The 19,917-nt window shown below is 36.5% G+C and overlaps 2 protein-coding genes across 2 annotated transcripts; both read left to right on the top strand.

Moving 5' to 3' along the window:
- The first annotated feature begins 704 nt into the window (after positions 1-704).
- LOC109705580 (SNF1-related protein kinase regulatory subunit gamma-1-like) lies at positions 705-3,514 on the top strand. The gene is made up of 6 exons (XM_020226323.1): positions 705-947; positions 1,456-1,628; positions 2,130-2,372; positions 2,475-2,750; positions 2,818-2,981; positions 3,080-3,514. The coding sequence occupies exons 1-6, from the start codon at positions 779-781 to the stop codon at positions 3,372-3,374; spliced, it is 1,320 nt and encodes a 439-aa protein (XP_020081912.1). The 5' UTR covers positions 705-778; the 3' UTR covers positions 3,375-3,514.
- Positions 3,515-10,111: 6,597 nt separating this feature from the next.
- Positions 10,112-19,771, top strand: LOC109705573 (endoplasmic reticulum metallopeptidase 1-like). The gene is made up of 21 exons (XM_020226311.1): positions 10,112-10,427; positions 10,561-10,646; positions 11,357-11,458; positions 11,763-11,869; positions 11,976-12,076; positions 12,200-12,287; positions 12,912-13,000; positions 13,524-13,663; positions 13,773-13,935; positions 14,381-14,516; positions 14,660-14,756; positions 15,018-15,147; positions 15,496-15,555; positions 16,065-16,183; positions 17,205-17,329; positions 17,602-17,826; positions 18,145-18,305; positions 18,653-18,816; positions 18,918-19,000; positions 19,098-19,183; positions 19,370-19,771. Exons 1-21 carry the CDS (start codon positions 10,230-10,232, stop codon positions 19,511-19,513), a joined length of 2,604 nt encoding a protein of 867 aa, XP_020081900.1. The 5' UTR covers positions 10,112-10,229; the 3' UTR covers positions 19,514-19,771.
- The last annotated feature ends 146 nt before the right edge of the window (positions 19,772-19,917 follow it).

Genomic DNA, 19,917 nt, shown 5'->3' on the forward strand with positions numbered 1-19,917 from the left:
ATATTGGAGGAGGAAAGATTGCAAATGCTTTCCAATTTTCAAGATCTTCTATAGTATAAAAATAATATTCTTAATCACCATTTTTGATATATATGAGCTTTTCAAATGTCAAAAGAACATATCCATTTTTCATCACTAGGGATGTCAACGGATCGGATTTGAGGCAGATTTTAAAAAATCTGAATTTGAACCCAAAACCCGAACCTAAATCTAACGGATTTTAAAAATCCATATCCAAATTCGAATCCGACCAAAAATTTGAAATTCGAACCCGAACCCGAACCCGAACTCGAACTCGGAAATCCGAACCCGAAACAATTATTTCTCTTTTCAATATTTCAAAATATATTACATTAAATCTAAATTTCTAAAATATAAATTCAAATGTAACATCAAATTTTTCTATACATATTATATATAATGTAAAATAAATTCGAATTCCGGTCGGGTTCAGGTTCATGTCGGATACAGTCAAAATTCATATTCAAATTCATATCCCTCGGATTTTTATTTTTGATATTCATATTCAAAACCATATCCGTTTAGTATCGAAAAAATCTGCTTCTTTCAGGATCAGGTTCGGATAAAATGTCGGGTATCTGTACCCATTGACATCCCTACCCATCACTGACTCTCTCTCTCTCCTTCCAAACCGTTAAAACCGTTACAAAGACAGATCTGAGATCTGGTGACAGTTAGAGAGAAAGAGAGAGAGAGAGAGAGCTACATAGCATAGGAATTGCAGAGAAGGGGATCAAAGCTAGGAATTGAGAGGACAATGGAGAGCCCGCCGGGGAGCGCGAGGTCGAGCCCAGAGGCCGAGGTCGGGATGCGGGTCGAGGACTTGTGGGACCTGCAGGAGCCGCAGCTCACCCCGACCGAGAAGCTCAACTCCTGCTTCTGCACCATCCCCGTCTCCTCCTTCCCTCCCGCCCCTTCCTCACAAGGTCCCGATCTCTCCCGCCGCTTCAAAACTTAAGCTATCAGAGACCGGTGCTTCGTTTACACTTCGTATTTTACACTTTTAACGCAAAAATTTCGCACTTTCTCCTCGCGTTTGTGTAACCGAAAAAGCAAGATCGTCTGATTTGCTTATAATTACAGAAAATTTACCTACGAAAGCATCGCAAAAATCGCTAATAGCAACCACAATAGTTCAAGTAATTGATTCACAACCCTTTTGTGTAATCTTTGTTATTGCTTCCGCTCACTAGTTTCGAGCAAATGCATGGATCTGATCTTTCTCTTTTGCTGCACATATATATCTATGATACCGTGATCTTGTTTTTTTTATTTCATTTTTCAGGCAAAATTTATACATTTGTTAGATTTTGCGTCCAATGTTTTGATCAGTTTGTAGTAATATCACGCAGAATTAAAGATCTTTCGCCTTATTAATTGTAATTTATGATCGAACCGTTCTGACGGAGCAAACCATTCTGTTGGAGATTGCAGTGGTTGAGATACCCTCAGATTCGACCCTGGCGGATGTGGTAGAAACTTTGTCCAAGAACCGAATTCTGAGCGCGCCGGTGCGGAATGTGGAGGCCTCTGATGATGCTAGTTGGATCGACCGATACATCGGCGTCGTAGAATTTGCGGGAATCGCTGTGTGGTTGCTGCATCAGGTCAATCATTTTCATCCTAAGCTTCATCTTTTCTGATTCAATTCAATGTAAACACACACACACACACACGCACACACACAAACTCACATACATTTTGACGTTTAATGCAGCTCACCTACTAAATTAAGTATAATTGCAAATGTATAACATTTGAATTTGTGTACTGTTAAGTGATTTTAATGTGGAAATTAATTACCTAGAAGGAGCATCTATTTTTGTACTCGGACTATCGTAAAAGTTCTACATAATTGGCAAAATCAAGTTATTTTGGTATAAATGAGTTGAAGAATGAAAAAAGAAAAACTTGTACAAGTATAAGAAGAGCAAAAATTTTACTTGATGAAATCATAGCTTGAACATAGTTCCATATTCATGAACCCTTTACCCTTGTAACAGATACATTACCACTTTAACTATAACAATGTAGTTCATATGCCTTGCTTGATGACAAATAAACACTCGCGGCTGAACAATCTTGATATTTCCTTTATCTTCCTGCAGTTGGAAGTCGTGGCTCGTGAGACGACGACAGATTCTGCAGCGAAAAAGGAGGTCGGCGCAGACGAATTAGCAGCTAAGCTTGGCACTGTTACATTGGAGAACAAAGAAGCTAAAATGGAAGGAGCAACTTTCGCTGACGAAGAAGCTAAACATGTGGTTAAATCCACTCCTTCAGAAGCTGCTTCAATGGGTGGGAGCTTCCTCGAAGCCCTCACTTCCTCAGAATGCTACAAGAACACAAAGGTTGTGTAGTTTCAGACCGAAAGACCACGAGAATTAAGTCGATCGTCTTCTTATTCATCTTGAATCTGCAACACTGATCATGCATTCATAATGTTGGTGCAGGTCAGGGACATCGCGGGGTCCTTCCGGTGGGCGCCGTTCCTTGCGTTGCAGAGCTCAGATTCGTTTCTGACGATGCTTCTGCTGCTGTCAAAGTACAGAATGAAGAGCCTCCCCGTGGTCGATTTAGGCGAGGGGAAGATCGAGAACATCATCACGCAGTCCGCAGTGCTTCACATGCTGGCGGAATGCGTCGGGCTTCACTGGTTCGAGGACTGGGGCACGAAGAAGCTCTTCGAACTCGGGCTTCCGATAATGAAGCCAAATAGACTTATCAAGGTGCACCCAGAACAAATTCTAGGATATTAGTATCTTGCATTTTACGAAGTATGCGCTGTATACACAGGTCAGCGAGGACGAGCCCATCCTAAACGCTTTTCAACAAATGAGAAGACGAGGGATAGGCGGAGTTCCGGTCGTAGATGCGAATCGGAACAAGGCGATCGGAAGCATAAGCATTAGGGATGTTCAGTATCTGTTAACTGCTTCTGAAATATACAAAGATTACAGGTCCAGTTGTTGTTGTTGTCGTAATCTCGACTTAAATCGGTGAATTCGTATGCCGAAAGAAACATAAACTTGTCTGCTTATATGATGTATTTTTGTAGATTGATCACAGTGAAGGATTTCATGATGACTGTAAGAGAACATTTGGAGAACCAAAAGGACTCGGCAGCGCCGATAAGTATGATCACTTGCAGGAGGGAAGAGACTGCCAAAGAGATTATTCTGAGATTGGACGCCGCGAAGCAGCAGAGGATTTATGTTGTCAATGAGGAGGAGGAGCTTGAGGGAGTGATCACGCTGCGCGACATAATCTCAAGGCTGGTTCACGAGCCGCACGGCTACTTCGGAGACTTCTTCGACGGAGTGTTTCCACTTCCTGAGAACAGCAGGGTCTGATGAACTGCAACAAAAATTTTGAAGCCTCTGAAACTTTTGCATTTTACTGCTTTGTGTTTTATGTTGTTGTATGATTCTTTTTCTAACTGTTTGCCTTTTCTGGTGAGTACTAAAACCAAGCACCTTTTCCAGTTCTTGTTGTTCTTCAAGTTGCTGAACATGTTGTGTGTGTCCAAATTATGCAAAACTTGGTTTGAATGTAGTATCAAATGTTAGCATAACAAGCTCTTATCGGCGATTTACACGAAATATTGGATCGTTGTCGCTAGCTATTATCTTTAAAGCTTGAACTAAAAGAAAGGGAGCAACCAATTCAAGTTCCGTCGGCGATTCCCGTGAAATAACGGTGACGAACTTTTCGAACACACTATAAGCTCTACGCAGAATACACTTCATCAAATACCACTACATTTTATAGCAGGACAAAACAGGCCGTAAGTTTGCGCCGCGGAAACAGTAATTTATGTCCCACATGATGATGTTGAGTGAAATAATGAAGAGTAAATGAGGTGTAAGGCTTACTTAATCAATTCTGTCCTTGTTGTCCTTCTACTTATTGTAATGTTTGGACATGAAAATTTAATTTTGCTGACCTAAGCAGGTGCATGAAAGGAGACTTGAAATAAATGTTACTCTGTTTGCAATTTAAGATACCTTGTAAGGAAAGAGAGAAGAGAGCTATGTTGGATGTGACCTACGTGATATATTCAAGATGATCCATAAAGATACGGTCAATTTATTTAAATCGATCTATAAAGATATTTTAGATCTTACGATTAGGATGTATCTGGACACGTCCTTGATGGACGGACGTGATTTAACATCTTTACATTAAGTTATATATAAATATGTAACATACGAGAGTTCTGGTCTAACCCTAATCCAATTTGTCTGTGACGGCTCTATCTCCGGAGATAAGGGAATTAGATTCGAAACGTCTCGTCTTCTTGCAGATCACGAACAAGGACGAACCACGAGTAAGGATCGCCGTTTACAAATCGGGTACAGAAATCGAAATCATGACAGAAAGTACGATCTAGTTTCTCATAAAGTTTCTAACAAGCTAGACAAAAACTTGCTTCTGATAGCTCAGACTTTCAGAAAAAAAAAAAATGTAGAGACATTGTTATACGTCGGAGAGGGTGTTGAATATAAAATATTAAAATATTCTTCTCGAGTGACTCAAATTTTAGAAAAATTAGTTAGTTTCTATGAAACAACTGTTGTAATCTAAAAACTTAAGCTGTTAAAGAACGGTATTTAAATATTTTTATATTTAACACTCCCTCTCACGTCTGGACTCAAGACTTTTTAGTCAGCCCATGACGTGGGCTTGAATTAAACGGAAGAATTAATATACTAGGAGCCTGGCGTGACTCGAACTCAGGACCTCCTGCTCTGACATCATGTGAAACAACTGTTGTATTTTAAAAACTTAAGCTGTTAAAGAACGGTATTTAAATATTTTTATATTTAACACTCCCTCTCACGTCTGGACTCAAGACTTTTTAGTCAGCCCATGACGTGGGCTTGAATTAAACGGAAGAATTAATATACTAGGAGCCTGGCGTGACTCGAACTCAGGACCTCCTGCTCTGACATCATGTGAAACAACTGTTGTATTTTAAAAACTTAAGCTGTTAAAGAACGGTGTTTAAATATTTTTATATTTTACAGTTTCGTATGATAAACAACCAACCAACTATTCTGAATAGCGTTTATTATAGGTAAAAGGCTTAAACTTTTAGAAAAAAATGATTAGTTTATGCATAAATATTTTAGGATAGTTGGTTGTGTGTGTGACTCCTCCTTCCTTGAATTGGATAAGGTTAAGAGGTCAACCTTCATTGAATTGCTACAGAGGTTGACACAAATCCATTAAAACATATCATTAAATATGACTTGAAATCTATGACTCAAAACATTAATTGGGGCTTTCAATAGTTTGGTCATGGTGAGGATTAGCCTCATAATTGGACTTAAGAAAAGGACTATTACATTTATTTGAGATAAATGTAGCAATAGCATATGTACTTTACCCATTTCGTGGTTTAAATATTTTGGTCCTTAAACTTTATATGTGATGTCCCAATAGTTTCACGTTAGATAAGTAAAAAATTGTGAATATAAATATAAAGATTAAGGACTCCAATACAAATAATTATGATTAAGCATTTTTAGACTGATAGTTTGTGCCCAATAAATTATTAGTGTTAGTGGACTGGATTGTTACATTTGGTATCAAAGTTGATTTACCAGTCGAAAGTGCTGGAAGGATAGAAAATATGAGTCGGAATTGTGAGATCGGTCTCATGTTATCAAATCATGTGAGAGCCGATAGTTTGTACCCAACGAGTTTTTAAGCTTGTAATTTGTACCCAACGAGTTATTAGTGCTAGTACATTTGATCGTTATATTTAGTATCAGAGCTGATTTACTAATCGAAAATGCTAGATGGATAAAAAATGTGAGTCGGAATTATGAGATGGGTCTCACATCATCTGATGATGATCTGGAATAGGAAATTGGGGACGTGACTAGGTTGTAAGAGCCGAGAATGTCACGGTCTAAATAAAAAAAAAAAAAATGTGACATCTCAAAAGTACTACATCGAATCGGTAAAAACTGTGAATTAATTTAAATATAAATAATAAAGGCTATAATATTAGTAACTAGACTTAAATATTTTAGACTGGCGAGCCAAATGTAGAGTTAGTATGCTATTGAAAATATAGAGAATTTAATACTTCTGTCTTTTGAATTATTGGATTAAGAATTATACGGTTGGGATGATAGCGGTCCCCCCTAGTGTTGAGTGGTCCCCACAGGATAATAGTATTAATCTCTATACTTCCGATAGTATAGTAGCTCTACTCGGTGGGCCGGTAGTTTAAATGTAACAAATTATTAGTGCTTTGAGGGCTGAATCGCTATATTATATATACGTCGTAGATTAGTTTTCGTAATTAGTTTTTGGGAAAAGAACTCTTTGGTAAAGGGCAAATACCAGTTGTTTTCACAATAGTAGGGACTTAATTGGTATATGCACAAAATTCATGGATGTATGAAAGTGGTCAAATTAAATAAAACATCATAGACTAATAAGTGGCGATATGGGATAATACTGCGTTACTCTACAAATCTTATGTATTTACATGTACACCCCTGTAAAACTCGAAGATGATTTAATATATTTCTTTAAAACTCAAGCCTTTTGAGAATAAAAATCTGCTCCTAGTGAACAGGAGAGCTTATTTACAAACTAATACACTTTTGTTGAGCTAAAAAAAATAGGCTAAATTATAAAAAATCTTTCTGTCAATATCTATTTTTTTCATTTTCTCTCTTGTCATTCAAAAATCTACACTTTGTCTTCTTAAATAATAAAAAATATTCATTTTGACCCCGCCGCCAGTGTTCCGTTAGAATTTTTTTCATATTTTATTTTTTATACCCAAAATACTTCTGAAACCCTCCTTCTTTCTCATCCTCAGCTGTGCTGCCTCGCCCTCGCCCACCTCTCTGTCCACATCCACCCCGAAGAAGATGAGGGGCAATTTGGTCATTTTGTCACATCGTACTCCTCTGCGAATATTTTTTATTTTTTAAGCTGGAAAAATATAGCTCTTTTAATGACAGCTGAGGAGAGTGGAAAAACGAATATTGACATAAAAATTTTCTATAATTTAGCCAACAAAATATAAAAATAAATAGCAGACCACAATTTCAAAGTACTTGCCTTGTATTTTTATAAAGTATAGGGTTGTATATGCATTTTCTCGGTCTTTTTGTTGTTGTCGTTGCTGAGAAGCGCGTCTGCGGGAAGCGTAGTAGATTACGGTGTCGTCGTCAAACATTGTTCTCATCAACAGTCAACGTTTGACCTACGAACATACGCATAGGATCTCTATGCGTGGTGATTCCTAAACCTTAATAAACAATTTTTTTTTTATTTTAACCATCATCTATTTTCATCAAATTATTTACTCTTTAAAAGTTTTAATTTTACTATCTACTTTTTTAATTTTTTTTATTTGAACCGATTAGTGATTCCTTATTTTTGTGAGTCATCAAATCAGTCAAATTAAATAAATTGAAAAGTTAGCCGAATCAAAATAATCAACCGTTCAGATAAATTTTATATATTTTTATCAAATTTTAAATTTGGGGATTGGACAATTGTTCAGGGGATCTGGTGCAATTATCCCTGGTCAAAGAAACAAGAAGAATCGCATAGAAATATTTATGAGTTGATCAGCATAAAAAAAACCCGGGAAAACCACAAATCATTTCCCACCATTCCACCACCTACCTCAGAGAGTTCCCTCCACCAAATCTTTTTTTAGTGTAGCACATTTTCAATTCCCCCCCTGTGATTTATTATTTTCTAGGGTGAACTTCAAAAACCATCCCTGTGATTTCGCAGGTTCTCACTTTAGTACCATATAATTTAAAGTGTATCAAGTTAGTGTCCTGTGGCTTCATTTTTATCTTTTCGTCAGCTTCTCCGTTAATATTTCGTTAAATTATATACAAAAAACTTCAGATACCGCACCTAGGTTTATCGAATATTGACTTTAGTACCCTTTAGTTTTAACTTTGTCGCTGATTTAACGAAAAAAAATAGTAGAATGAATAATAAAAAAATAAAAATCAAAATCAAAATCACATGATACTAAATTAGTAAACTTTAAATCACAGGGTACTAAAGTGGGAAAGTGTGAAACCGCAGGGTGGAATTTAAAATTTTTCCTATTTTCTACATTGTCATTATGTGCCTAAAAAAGGGCTCTTTTTGCAAATAGCCCCCTTACAAAAAAATTTTTTAAAATTGTCCCTGTCAAAAATTTATTTGCAAAAATGGCTCTGGTTTCGACACGCAAGCGCCACGTCAGCGCCACGCGGGCGGAGCTGGGCCAGATGGTTAAGTTGAACACGGTGAACCATTCACCGTGTTCAATACAAAGTTTTTGTATTGGACACGGTGAATAATGATTCACCGTGTCCAATACAAAATAGCAAAGGTCGAAATATTTGTATTGGACACGGTGAACCATTCACCGTGTCCAATACAAATAATTGGACACGGTGAATGGTTCACCGTGTCTAATACAAATACCTCAAACTTAGTCATTGTTGGGGTATTTGTATTGGACACAGTGAACCATTCACCGTGTCCAATACAAAAATTTTGTATTGAACGCGGTGAATGGTTCACCGTGTTCAACTTAAACACCTGGGCCCGTCCTTGCCCGCGTGGCGCTGACGTGGCGCTGACGTGGCAGGGGTAGGGCCATTTTTGCAAATAATTTTTGGACGAAACTATTTTTGCAAATAAAATTTGTTAGGAGGCTATTTGCAAAAAAAGCCCCCTAAAAAAATTACACTTAACCATATTGTATGATTATTATTTGGAAAATGCTTCTTATACACCTAAAAAAGAGTGTATATCTTACACCCACAATTCTAGGCTTGAGAAAAATCGAATTAATTTTTAGTATTCACGTATATTACACTTTTTCATTTTTTATTTTGATTTTTTTTTTTGTAAATTATCTAGCTTCAGTTGAATCCAGGCAAAATTATAAAAAGCTGTTTTATAACAAAATCAAAATTTTTTTTTAATATTCAGTGACTGAAAATACACTGCATGCAAAAGTTTAAAATATTAAAGTAAAAATAGTATGAACTAACTTACAATATTAATATGGTACTGGATCTATCGTACATTTTGTCACCCAGAGGGATACGCAGTTTTTGACCCATATATTGGACCAAGTAAGAGCAATAGTTATAAAAACATTATAAGTAATTAGTAATCAAATAAATATTTTTTTTCAAAACTCAAAGAGTCATTTAAATTTTATAACCTTATCAAATTATTTTTTTTCACTAAATCTTAGATCTTCACATAAGTTTGAAAATGTTGATTCTTTTTGTTTTGTGCCATTTTTTTTTTTTCTGCCAATCAATTTATAATTGAACAAATAAAAATTGTATAGATGCACAAACTGAGATACGTAGGAGTACATGCATAAATACGTGTATTCGAAGGGGTCGATACGCAAAAATCCCTTGAGGCCGGTTGTAGGTGTTCTAGAAACTCTTTTCTTCTCTTTTAGTTTTTTTTTAATATATATATATATATATATATATATATACTCTGAATGAATACCCTGTACTATTTTAATATTGTAACGTGGTACCTCGACTTTTTTAAAGAAAAAAAAATAAAATATTATATTTTTTTAAAGGATAAATTTTAAATACTATTCCTGTGGTTTTGCAATTTCTCATTTTAGTATTCTGTGATTTAAAAAATATATTAATTCAGTATTCTATGATTTTATTTTTTTTTCTTTCCGTCAGCTTCTTCATTAACTTTTCGTTAAATTATATACAAAAAATTTCAGACACTCCATATATAGTTTATCGAACATTTACTTCAGTACACTTTAATTTTAACTTTGTCACCGATTTAACAGAAAAAATTAGTTGATGGAATAACATAAAAAAAAAATAAAATCAGAGGTAGAAAAGTTATACACTTTAAACTATAGGGTACTAAAGTGAGAAAGTGCAAAATTATAGGGGGTGGTATTTGAAGGTTACTCTTTTTCAATTTTTAAAACTATCGTACGATTTGGTACAGTTCGATAGTACAGGGACCATCCATACATTTTATCCTTTTATTTAGCTAATTAAATTAAAATTAAATTTCGCTCTCACTTCTCCTTCCCCGTTGCCGTCTCCTCCCTCCGCTTCTTCCTTCTCCTCCTACGCCTCCTCGCAGATCTCCTCTGCGATCACAAACCCTAACCCTAGATAGAGAGGGAGAGGGAGAGGGAGAGAGAGATGGGGAGCGACGCTCGGGGTTTCGCGTGCCTCGTCGCCCTCGCGCTCGTGTACGGCGCCATGTCCCTCCTCGTCCACCGCGTCCTCTACATGCGCCACGTCGCCCCCCTCGGCGCCGACGCGCCCCCCGAAGCCTTCTCCGAGGCCAGGGCCATCGACCACATCCGACGCCTCACCGTCGACATCCCCGGTCGCCAGGTAGAGATGATCCCTCCCCCCTCCCTCCTCCTCCTCCTCCTCCTCCTCCGGCGCTCTCTCTCTCTCGCTCTCTCTCTCTCTCTCTCTCGATGTTTATGTGTTTCGGTGGGTTGAAGCACGGATCGTGATGCAGGAAGGACGGCCGGGATTGGAGGAGGCGGCGAGGTACATACGAGCGCAGCTCGAAGGAATCGCGGCGCGGGCGGGGCCCAGCTACAGGTTTGGATTTGGATTGGGATTTGAAATTGGTTGACATGATCGTGGGATTGGAAAATTAAATCCTTCCTTTCCTTTTTTCTGCTTCTAATTACGTACAATTAGATGTGCTAGTGAGTGGATTTTTCCTATTATTGCTCACGGAAAAAGTTCTTCGAAAACCTTATCCAAAATAGTAAAAAAAATCTGTTTTTTTTGTTTCCAGTTGCCAAATTGACCTGGTAAGCACATAGACTGTAAGCACTCCACCATCGATTGCATATAATTCGAATTTATAAAAATAAAAAATGACAACAATATCCGACGAGGCCTTAGTACCGAAGGTCGCGCTTAAGAAAACCAAAAAATTTATATGCTATTATAGTGGAATCGTTCTTGACAATATATTTAACATTAATGTATACGTATTATTTCTTGCAATGCTCAATATTTGGTGATTAGTGCCTAAGAAAAAATAAATCAGTTCAAATGCAGTTAACAAACTCAAAAGAGTAGGGAAAAGGATACGATAGCTCTTTTGTAAACGAGTGAAAAGAGGGAATGCGACTAGTATAGTCGGCACCTCTCGTATCAGTGTTATAAGCATACCGAGTGGCATGAGTGTCTCAGAAAATCATTGTGCTTGAAAGAATACCCATATTTCTGCTTTTTGTTTACTGTAATGTTTTGCCAATCTTAATTTCTATTACTGACTTTTGGCTGTGTTGTCACAGAGTAGAGGTTGATGAAACCCTTGTTAGTGGATCGTTCAGCATGATGTTTTTGCGCCATAGAGTAACTCTCGCCTACAGGAATCATAAGAATGTTATTATAAGGTAATTTTTGTCTCTTAAGTTTAATGTATTTTATGTAATTCTGTTAATGACGGCATACTCTGCCGTTATAAAATGCCATTGCGATTTACATGCAAATAGCATCCATGTCAATGACTGGATCCCATGAGTCTTTCTCCTGATGTAAACTTGTTCATTACCATCTTGAACATGAAGAATTTTGTGATGGTTACTTTTGAATAGTGAATAGAAGACTTTTGTAAACCCTCTTTGTTTTTGTAAAATATGTTTCTTTAAACGTGATTTGGTATTTCTTTTTTTCTAAAGGAAAAACAATTAATTACAGGATTTCATCAAATGTTTCAGAAGACCATGATCCATCTGTTTTGGTGAATGGACATTTTGACAGTCCACTTGGATCTCCTGGTGCAGGGGATTGTGGTTCTTGTGTTGGTGAGTGCAATCATCCTTGTTCCTAGCATCATTGTTATAAGCCTTCATAATATATGATCTGCTATTATTTTGAGGTCTTATGTTCTTCTAATTCTTGGTCTTCCAGCATCAATGCTTGAATTAGCACGACTTATTGTTGATTCCAAGTGGATTCCTCCTCGACCTGTGATTTTTCTTTTCAATGGTGCTGAAGAACTCTTTCTTTTGGTATTCTTCTATTTCTTTCATGAACAATCTATGCTGCATGTGTGTGTGTGCGGACACGCATATATCTTACTTGATATTTAGCTTACATCTGCTGCTTGCTGTTTTGCTGATGTAAAATCCTAGGGATCTCATGGCTTCGTGAAGACACACAAATGGAGCAATACAATTGGGGCGTTTATTGATATAGAAGCATCTGGAACTGGGGGTCCTGGTATGTTTCATGTAAAGCTGCTTCTTTCTTTTATCAGATAATGAATTGTTAAAACTTTACACTAGTAGGTGTCAAACATAATTAGAACATGGCTTGCTTTCCAATAATCATATGGTGGTCTGAAGAAATGAACAACCTGTTTGGTCAGATAGTTCAAGGACTAACAATGCTGCAGTATTGACAAGAGTGTCGAATAAAATTCTTGGAGGACTGAATATAGTCCAAATGATGCTTTCCTATAAATTTTTCTTATGGAGCAGCAAATTATTTGAGCATTTCAAATTGTCTGGACTAGCAGGTGGCCGTTGTAATTATGGTATTTATCCATTGTGCGTCTAATTGGATTGATTCAACTAATGGTTTCCGTGCTTAAACATATTTTTAACCTTTGTGACATTTGCATTTGTATCCTCAACAATGGTTAATATTGGGAATATTGGCTGATGGCATTAATGTGGCCTGCATTAGTTGATGCTCCCTATATCCTGTGATGTTGCTCTTGGACATATATTATGCCTTATAATACTTGATAGACAACCTGTTGCTGAAACATTTCTCCTTATAGATCTGTTCACTTCATATGTTATGATGTCTTGATATGCTAATAGAGCTTTTAATTAACAGATCTAGTTTGTCAATCTGGACCTGGCTCTTGGCCTTCTCAAGTTTATGCTCAATCTGCAAAGTATCCAATGGCAAATAGTGTAGCACAGGTTCCTTATCCACTCTTTATCTTTTTCATGCAAATGCTGTAGTACTTTTGGTATATTATAATCTAACAAGATGGTACTATATAATGCCTAATAGCTTTGTCTTCTGCAGTTGTCTCTCTATATTATTTGTTTTCTCTTACAAGAATCATTTTTTTGCTACCAAAAAATCTTAAAACAATAATATATAGCTTTATTCAGATGAAAAAACAATCCCAAAACGGTGCCAAAGAATGCGCTAGCATGCCACCTAGAGGCCTTTCATGCCTGTTGGCACAACACTGCCCTCAAATGGCCTTGTGCTGGCTGTGCCATGCTAAGCAAGGATCAGCACAGACCGTATGTGGGTATACTGTATAGAAGTAATAAATTAAATGTTAATTTATACTTGCTTGATTCTTTTAATTGTCTAAAATTCTTGTCTCATTTTTCCTCCTTACTGTTTTCTTGATACACATCTGTTTTCTGAACTCATTCTCTTTTATTTCTGTTTTATTCAATATTATAACTAAATATCCACATGCAGGATATGTTTGGTATAATACCAGGTGATACAGATTACAGAATTTTTGCTGAAGATTATGGGAATATTCCGGGACTTGATATCATCTTTGTTCTTGGGGGTTATTTCTATCATACCTCTTATGATACAGTTGAGAAACTTATGTATGCACTAAAGCTGCCATCTGTTGTTGATTCTTTCCATTGCATATTTATGTAAGCATGGTAATTTTATTTACTGATTCCTTCATGTTTGGACATATTTGTTTACCAGACCTGGCAGCATCCAAGCGCGTGGTGAGAATTTGTTCAACTTGATCAAGGCTTTTGCAAATTCTTCAATGGTGCTGGTTGCCAGCGAAAGATCTCATAAAGCTGCTACAGTTGAAAGAATAGATGACCGAGTTGTCTTTTTCGATTACCTAACTTGGTTTATGGTAATCGAAATTTTCATACACTTGTTTGGTGTATTTACATATCCTTGCAACATTATGTATTTACATTTATACCCTATAAAATCTAGACTTTCATGCACCCCTCAAAATGCAGTTTGCAGTTTCTTTTTGTACTCTTATCTTTGTGTTAATTTATGAAACCAGTTTTAAAGAGGGTTTTTTGATGAGTGCAAGGCATATGTTTTGCGAGGTCATGTGTGAAAATTCAGAGTTTCGAAGGGCCATGTTTGATAATACGAAATAGATAATTTTGCAGGGTTCCATCTAGATATTTCTTTTTGTTTCTACGAAATAGATAATTTTGCAGGGTTCCATCTAGATATTTCTTTTTGTTTCTAATCAGCTGGAGATGATCAGTTATTGACAAGCTTTGTTTATGATTGTAAGAAACAACATTCTAATTACCAGTCAATTGCTTGCTTTTCAGGTGTTTTATTCACGCGAAGTATCTATGATACTTCACAGTTTGCCACTGGTTATTTGCCTTCTCCTGCCATTTATTTTGCATCTCCCAAATATGACCCTACACTCATGGTTTGCAACCTACTTTGACTTAATAAAAGGTATATTTTCACAATGAACTTATGAATGATCCTTGCCTATGTTCTATCATGTCCTTGATGAGAGAGATTACATGTGTAGGGTAAGCTATCTAGTTAGCACTCTAAAATGTTGTCTAACTATTGTTGCTTCCTTGTCTTTCCAGGAATAATATTCCATGCTATTGGTGTCGTTTTGGCGATTGTCACTCCAGTAATAGTTGCAGTTCTAAGATTACTGTTCTCAAGACATGCAATGAATTGGTAAATAATTACACTTTCCTGGTTGACATTTCATTCATTTAAGGGGGGGTTGTCTGTTACATGGTTAAGAGCCTTAACGTCTGCACACAATATAGCAGTGTGGGTTTAAGTCATGGAAATAGCCTCTCCTAGAATTAGGGATAGCTGCAATACTCTCAAGCTGCTGAGTTAGCGTTGGTGGGAGACTCGTGTTGAAGTCCTTTTTAACTATATTTCTACTGGACCATCTGTACCCTTATAGTAATAACTTAAATAATGCAGGTTTGCTCGCCCATATTTGGCATTCCTGTTGTTTGTTCCGAGCTCACTGGTTGGTTTATTGCTTCCAAGGACTATATGGGGTTTCTTCTCAATATCTCAAGATGTGTCACGCCTTGCCAAGTCAAAAGAGGTTTCTTACCTCATCATTTTTTTGGGAGTTCATACATGTATTATTAAGTATCTTGGTACTAGTTAAAACTGGTCTTTAGTTTTCTCAGATTGCTCTTTGAATTGCTTCAAATGAAAACCTCTCATTTAACATGTAATGTTCTTTACGAATTTTTGTTGATCTGCATAAATAAAAAGTTTTTCTAACTTAAGCAATGCCACTATATTCGGTGTCATAGTTGTTTTTGGTACTTTATACTTTACATAATGCTACCTGGATATTAAAAAATATTATATTCTCTGTACTTTAAGATTTAAGTATGTGATCGTGTTGTAATGCCAATTGATTTGCATACTGCTAATTTTTTAGGCTCTAACTCATGGGGTATGCTTCTGGGGAGCTTTTGGACTATATGTGTTAATAACTATGGTAAGTACATTCTTACATCCTTTCAGTCTGTCCTTTATCATTGTATGGAACTCATCTTAACAACAAGGATACAGAGCACAAATCGTATCACTATGTTGACAAGTGTCATCATAGAGTGTGTTAATCATTATAAATATCCATTTAAAGGTCCAAGAGAAACAACAAGATCTCTGACTTGAGCAAAGTTAGTCAATTTCTAAGTGGATATCAGTTTCACGAAGATCAGGTCAACAAATAAATAAATAATTTGTGGTCCATCCCTGTTTATCTGGCGCTAAATGTTCCAATTATTATTATTTTTTTAGATTCTTGAACTCATTAAGGTCTAACTGCCGCAAGCTAATCTATATGGAAGACCCTGATTTTCTTGTAGTTTGGGCTTGTTCTATCAATACTTGGCTTTCTCTTTCTTTTTCAGAAATTTCCTTTTTAATCTAAAATTTCAGTGCCCTTGTAGTTGTAAGTCCATTTGCCTAATTGGGCTACTATGTTAACATTTTCTGTAACAGGTCTATCTTCTTACTGGTTTGAGTGGAGGATTCTTGACGTATTTCATATCAGCATCTATGCTTCTATCATGGATCTCCTATCAAATAAGTAGTAGGCATTGTGGTCATCGATCATTCAAGTACTACCACCGACCCGAATATATTTAATAGTTCTTGTCGCTAATTTGCTATTATAAATGATTCTTTCTAAGATAATAGAATTGCTAGTATAAGTGCCCTAGTACTCTTGTTTTTCACACAAAAAGAAAAACTAATTTATCTTATTCTTCATAAAGTGAACTAGTTTCTTCGTTATTTTTGTGTTAGAATGATTGTTTATTGAACATTTAATCACACTTTAATTTCCTTACATTATTGAATGCGGAGAAATGTCGTAACTGGCAGAAATCATAATTATGATATTGTTGGTTAATAGTTTTAGATAATTTGTCCTCAAATTTTTTATAAGGAGAAAATTGTGCGCTGCCTTAAGATGTGAATTCCTTAATTAGTTGGTTTTTTAACATTTCTAAACATTTGTGTTCATTTTATGCATTTGGCGATCATGGATTTTTGTTCATTTTATGTATTTGGCGATCGTGGATTTGATCGGAGGACACCTAGTCTGCTTCATAGAAAACTGATATTCAAATGCTTCATGCTCTATTTCAACCAAAGAATATTTATATTGTTACTTGGCACTTTTTATTGTAAAAATGGTTGTATTTAAGAGAGATGCAGTACATTTGGCTATCATTGTACCATAAGACATTATATACTATGGGTTCAACTTCTAATGCTACGGAATCATTATTTTACTTCTATTCTATACAATTCATCTAGTAATGTGAACTCATCATGATGCTAAAGTTATTCTATAGTGGCTTTTGGTTTATCCTACCACTATTAGGTAAACTCTAAATTACTTTATGAAAGCAGAAAAATAGGATCAAGTATTTAAAAGCATATTATTAATTGCATTTGCATGTATGTTAAACGATTTATATGGTTAGGAGTTGAAATATGCTAGTATAATTGCTTTCCATGTAATCAGAAAGAATGCTATCCTTTTTTTTCACCTTTATGGACATGCATATTTGTATAGCTTGTTTCTTTCCTTTCGTTTTTAGAGTAACATACGCTGATTAGGAAAGGTTGTAGGTCACTGGCAGGATATGTGATCCCTCTAATACCATGTCTCACATACGGTATGTACTATGGTGGGTTTCTTGTCCAATTTTTGATTGAAAAGATGGGGATGATGGGTTCTCTTCCACAGCCATATGGTTAGTTACTGCTTTCTCCTCTTTAGCTGATACCTATTCTGTTCTCAAATTTGGGATATATAAAGATCCATTATACCTTTATCAAATGTTCAGCATACTAGACATCACGTACTTACATGTTCCTAGTTAGGGACTCGGCTATCCTTCAAAACTCAAACTCGAACTTGGAGTTTAGCTAATACATTAGGGACTTACTATATATAGTGTCTATCCTTCAAAAATTTAAATCTGGAGTATAGCTAAATTGTATTTATAAATGGTCTCTATTGCAGGATATTTTGTGCCCGATGTCATAGTTGCAGCAGCGGTTGGACTTGTGACCGGGTGGTGTTTTGGCCCATTACTACCCGTTGTTGGACATTGGTTGGCCAAGTCTTCCATTCTACAATTCTTGTTGCAAGTTATCGTACTTGCTTTGGCTCTATCATCGCAGTTCTTTCCCTACAGTCCTGATGCACCGAAAAGGGTTATTCTTCAGCACAAATTTGTAACTACAGGTTTGTGCTCTGAGACTTCAGTATTTTCTTCTTCCATTTGCTTTTTCTTTATGGTCTTACACTTCATCTAGATGCTAAAAAAAATGCTAACAGGCCAGGTCGGGACCAGGTACCATTGATGCCGTCCCGCAACCAGTAAGGTCTATCATGGTTAAGTAATTGGACCCGACCCAAGTCCAGGCCATTTATGTTCTTGTGATGAAAGGATCTGGACCAGCAATTTATCAGCCTGTGAATGCTTATGTTTTTCGCTAAGAAGAATCTGAGTGCTATTATTAGCAGGCTTTCTTAACTTTATTCTGATGGTGGATTTTGTAGGTGCCAGTACCATCGTGGACTCAAGCTATGAATTTTCCGTAGTTGATGCCAATTCATTGGCTTTTACTTTCAATAATGCACCTGAAGTTGCAAAGTTTCTTAGGTCTAATTCGGAGTTATCTTACGAAGAGAAGTACCACTCCGACAGAAGCTCCTGGGTGGTAAGTGAACACTATTCACTATTCAACATTTTGCAACTTGCGTAAGTAAAATTTTCAGCAAAGTTACCTTTGTAGTATGTTGGGCCAGATTGCTGCGTTTTCAAATTTCCTTTACCCATGTGATCCTTAATTATCTTTCAAGACTCTTAACATGCCTAACTATATTCATCTGTTGTTCTTGTGGCTAAATTGGCAACAGTAGCGGTGACTAGTCTTTTGCCATTGCTAATTTGTAGTTGTAGAAGACTAAATGTACAAAATGAAATGCTTTTCGAGTAGAGCATGCTAGAATAACCCTAGTTTGTGCTTCTCACCGTGGTTTGATGAGATTATTTTTACCTTGTTAGGCATTGTATCCTGTATCTTCCTTGTTCTCTGGAAGCTTAAAGTTCCCCGCACAGCCTGATGATATTTTGGAGCAATACAAACACTTCCCTTACTTATCTATTCGTGAGCCGATATCAACTTCTCCAAACGGACATCGCAGGGTGCAGCTCGAACTTCGTTTAGGGTATAGATCTGCAAACAATATTTTTTTCAATTTCTAGCAGAAATCTCACGGGAAGCTTCTGTTATTCACATAGGAGCTCTATTTTCTGGCTGTTGTCACAGGTCATTATCAGAGATTTGGACTTCGGTCCTCAACATTACAGGCCCATTATCAAATTGGTCTTTTGCTGATGCCACACTCGCAGGTACTGGATTAGAGTATTATCTCTTTTATTTTGTTTAACAATGTGTGATTCCGACGTCATAATTTTGATTCTGATTTCTTTAATAAATTTCTGACAGAACCTCAAACGGTATCTGGTGGCCTGCCATCATACATCTGTAGACTTAGCGGAAGTAGCAATGAACATTGGAGTTTCTGGTTGGAGGTAGTGTTCATCTCATCACTCAAATCTAACGGAATATTAAGTATTTTCTCTCATTTCATGTTTATCCGTGTCATATTCTGGCGAATCATTGGAGAGGTCTCCAAGTAGAAGAGTCCAGTGTTGATATTTTCGACAACTTGAAGACTGCTAAGACAGTTTGCTGAGACCATTTACTTTCTGAAACAGGCTAACAGTTCGGAACCGCTGAGGGTGGATCTCGCCGTGCTCGATCAGTACCTCGTCGACAATACGAAGAAACTGAAGAGCCTCTTCCCAAGTTGGGCAGATGTTACTGCTTTCTCCACCTTCTTCTCAAGTTACTATTTTTAGAAATCAATCAATATAATATATATATATATATTATATATTTTCACTTTTACATGAATAATTGATTATTCTGTTCTGTACATTTTAGGTTTAACAAAACAATAGATAGCACTGTTTAAGTCAGTTGAGGCGACGGGAGTGTTTTCTCCCATTTAGCTTCTTAACTCAGGCTTGCTGATGATTGCAGTTTGTAATAGTTACATTTATGGTACACTTCTGTCTCATTTTTTTTGAATGATAAAGGTGGTTTTTTTTTAAAAAGTCCTCTTATTAGGATAAATGTAAGTTTTTTGGCCCTGCTGTGATTAGTAAATGGCTTCTCTGAACAGAGTATGCACAAATTACTGCTTTTGGATGGTGAGTAAAAGTGCTTCAGCTGTACAAATGCAACAGAAAATACGGAATGC

The sequence above is a fragment of the Ananas comosus genome, unplaced genomic scaffold, assembly GCF_001540865.1.
Source record: "Ananas comosus cultivar F153 unplaced genomic scaffold, ASM154086v1, whole genome shotgun sequence".
In the NCBI taxonomy this organism is placed as follows: Eukaryota; Viridiplantae; Streptophyta; class Magnoliopsida; order Poales; family Bromeliaceae; genus Ananas; species Ananas comosus.

Coding starts and splice junctions, on each gene's coding strand:
- LOC109705580 (XM_020226323.1), top strand. CDS start 779: ATGGAGAGCCCGCCGGGGAGCGCGAGGTCGAGCCCAGAGGCCGAGGTC. Junction 948..1,455: donor TCCCGCCCCTTCCTCACAAG/GTCCCGATCTCT, acceptor TGGAGATTGCAG/TGGTTGAGATACCCTCAGAT. Junction 1,629..2,129: donor CTGTGTGGTTGCTGCATCAG/GTCAATCATTTT, acceptor ATCTTCCTGCAG/TTGGAAGTCGTGGCTCGTGA.
- LOC109705573 (XM_020226311.1), top strand. CDS start 10,230: ATGGGGAGCGACGCTCGGGGTTTCGCGTGCCTCGTCGCCCTCGCGCTC. Junction 12,288..12,911: donor ATCTGGAACTGGGGGTCCTG/GTATGTTTCATG, acceptor TTTAATTAACAG/ATCTAGTTTGTCAATCTGGA. Junction 19,001..19,097: donor TGCTGATGCCACACTCGCAG/GTACTGGATTAG, acceptor AATTTCTGACAG/AACCTCAAACGGTATCTGGT.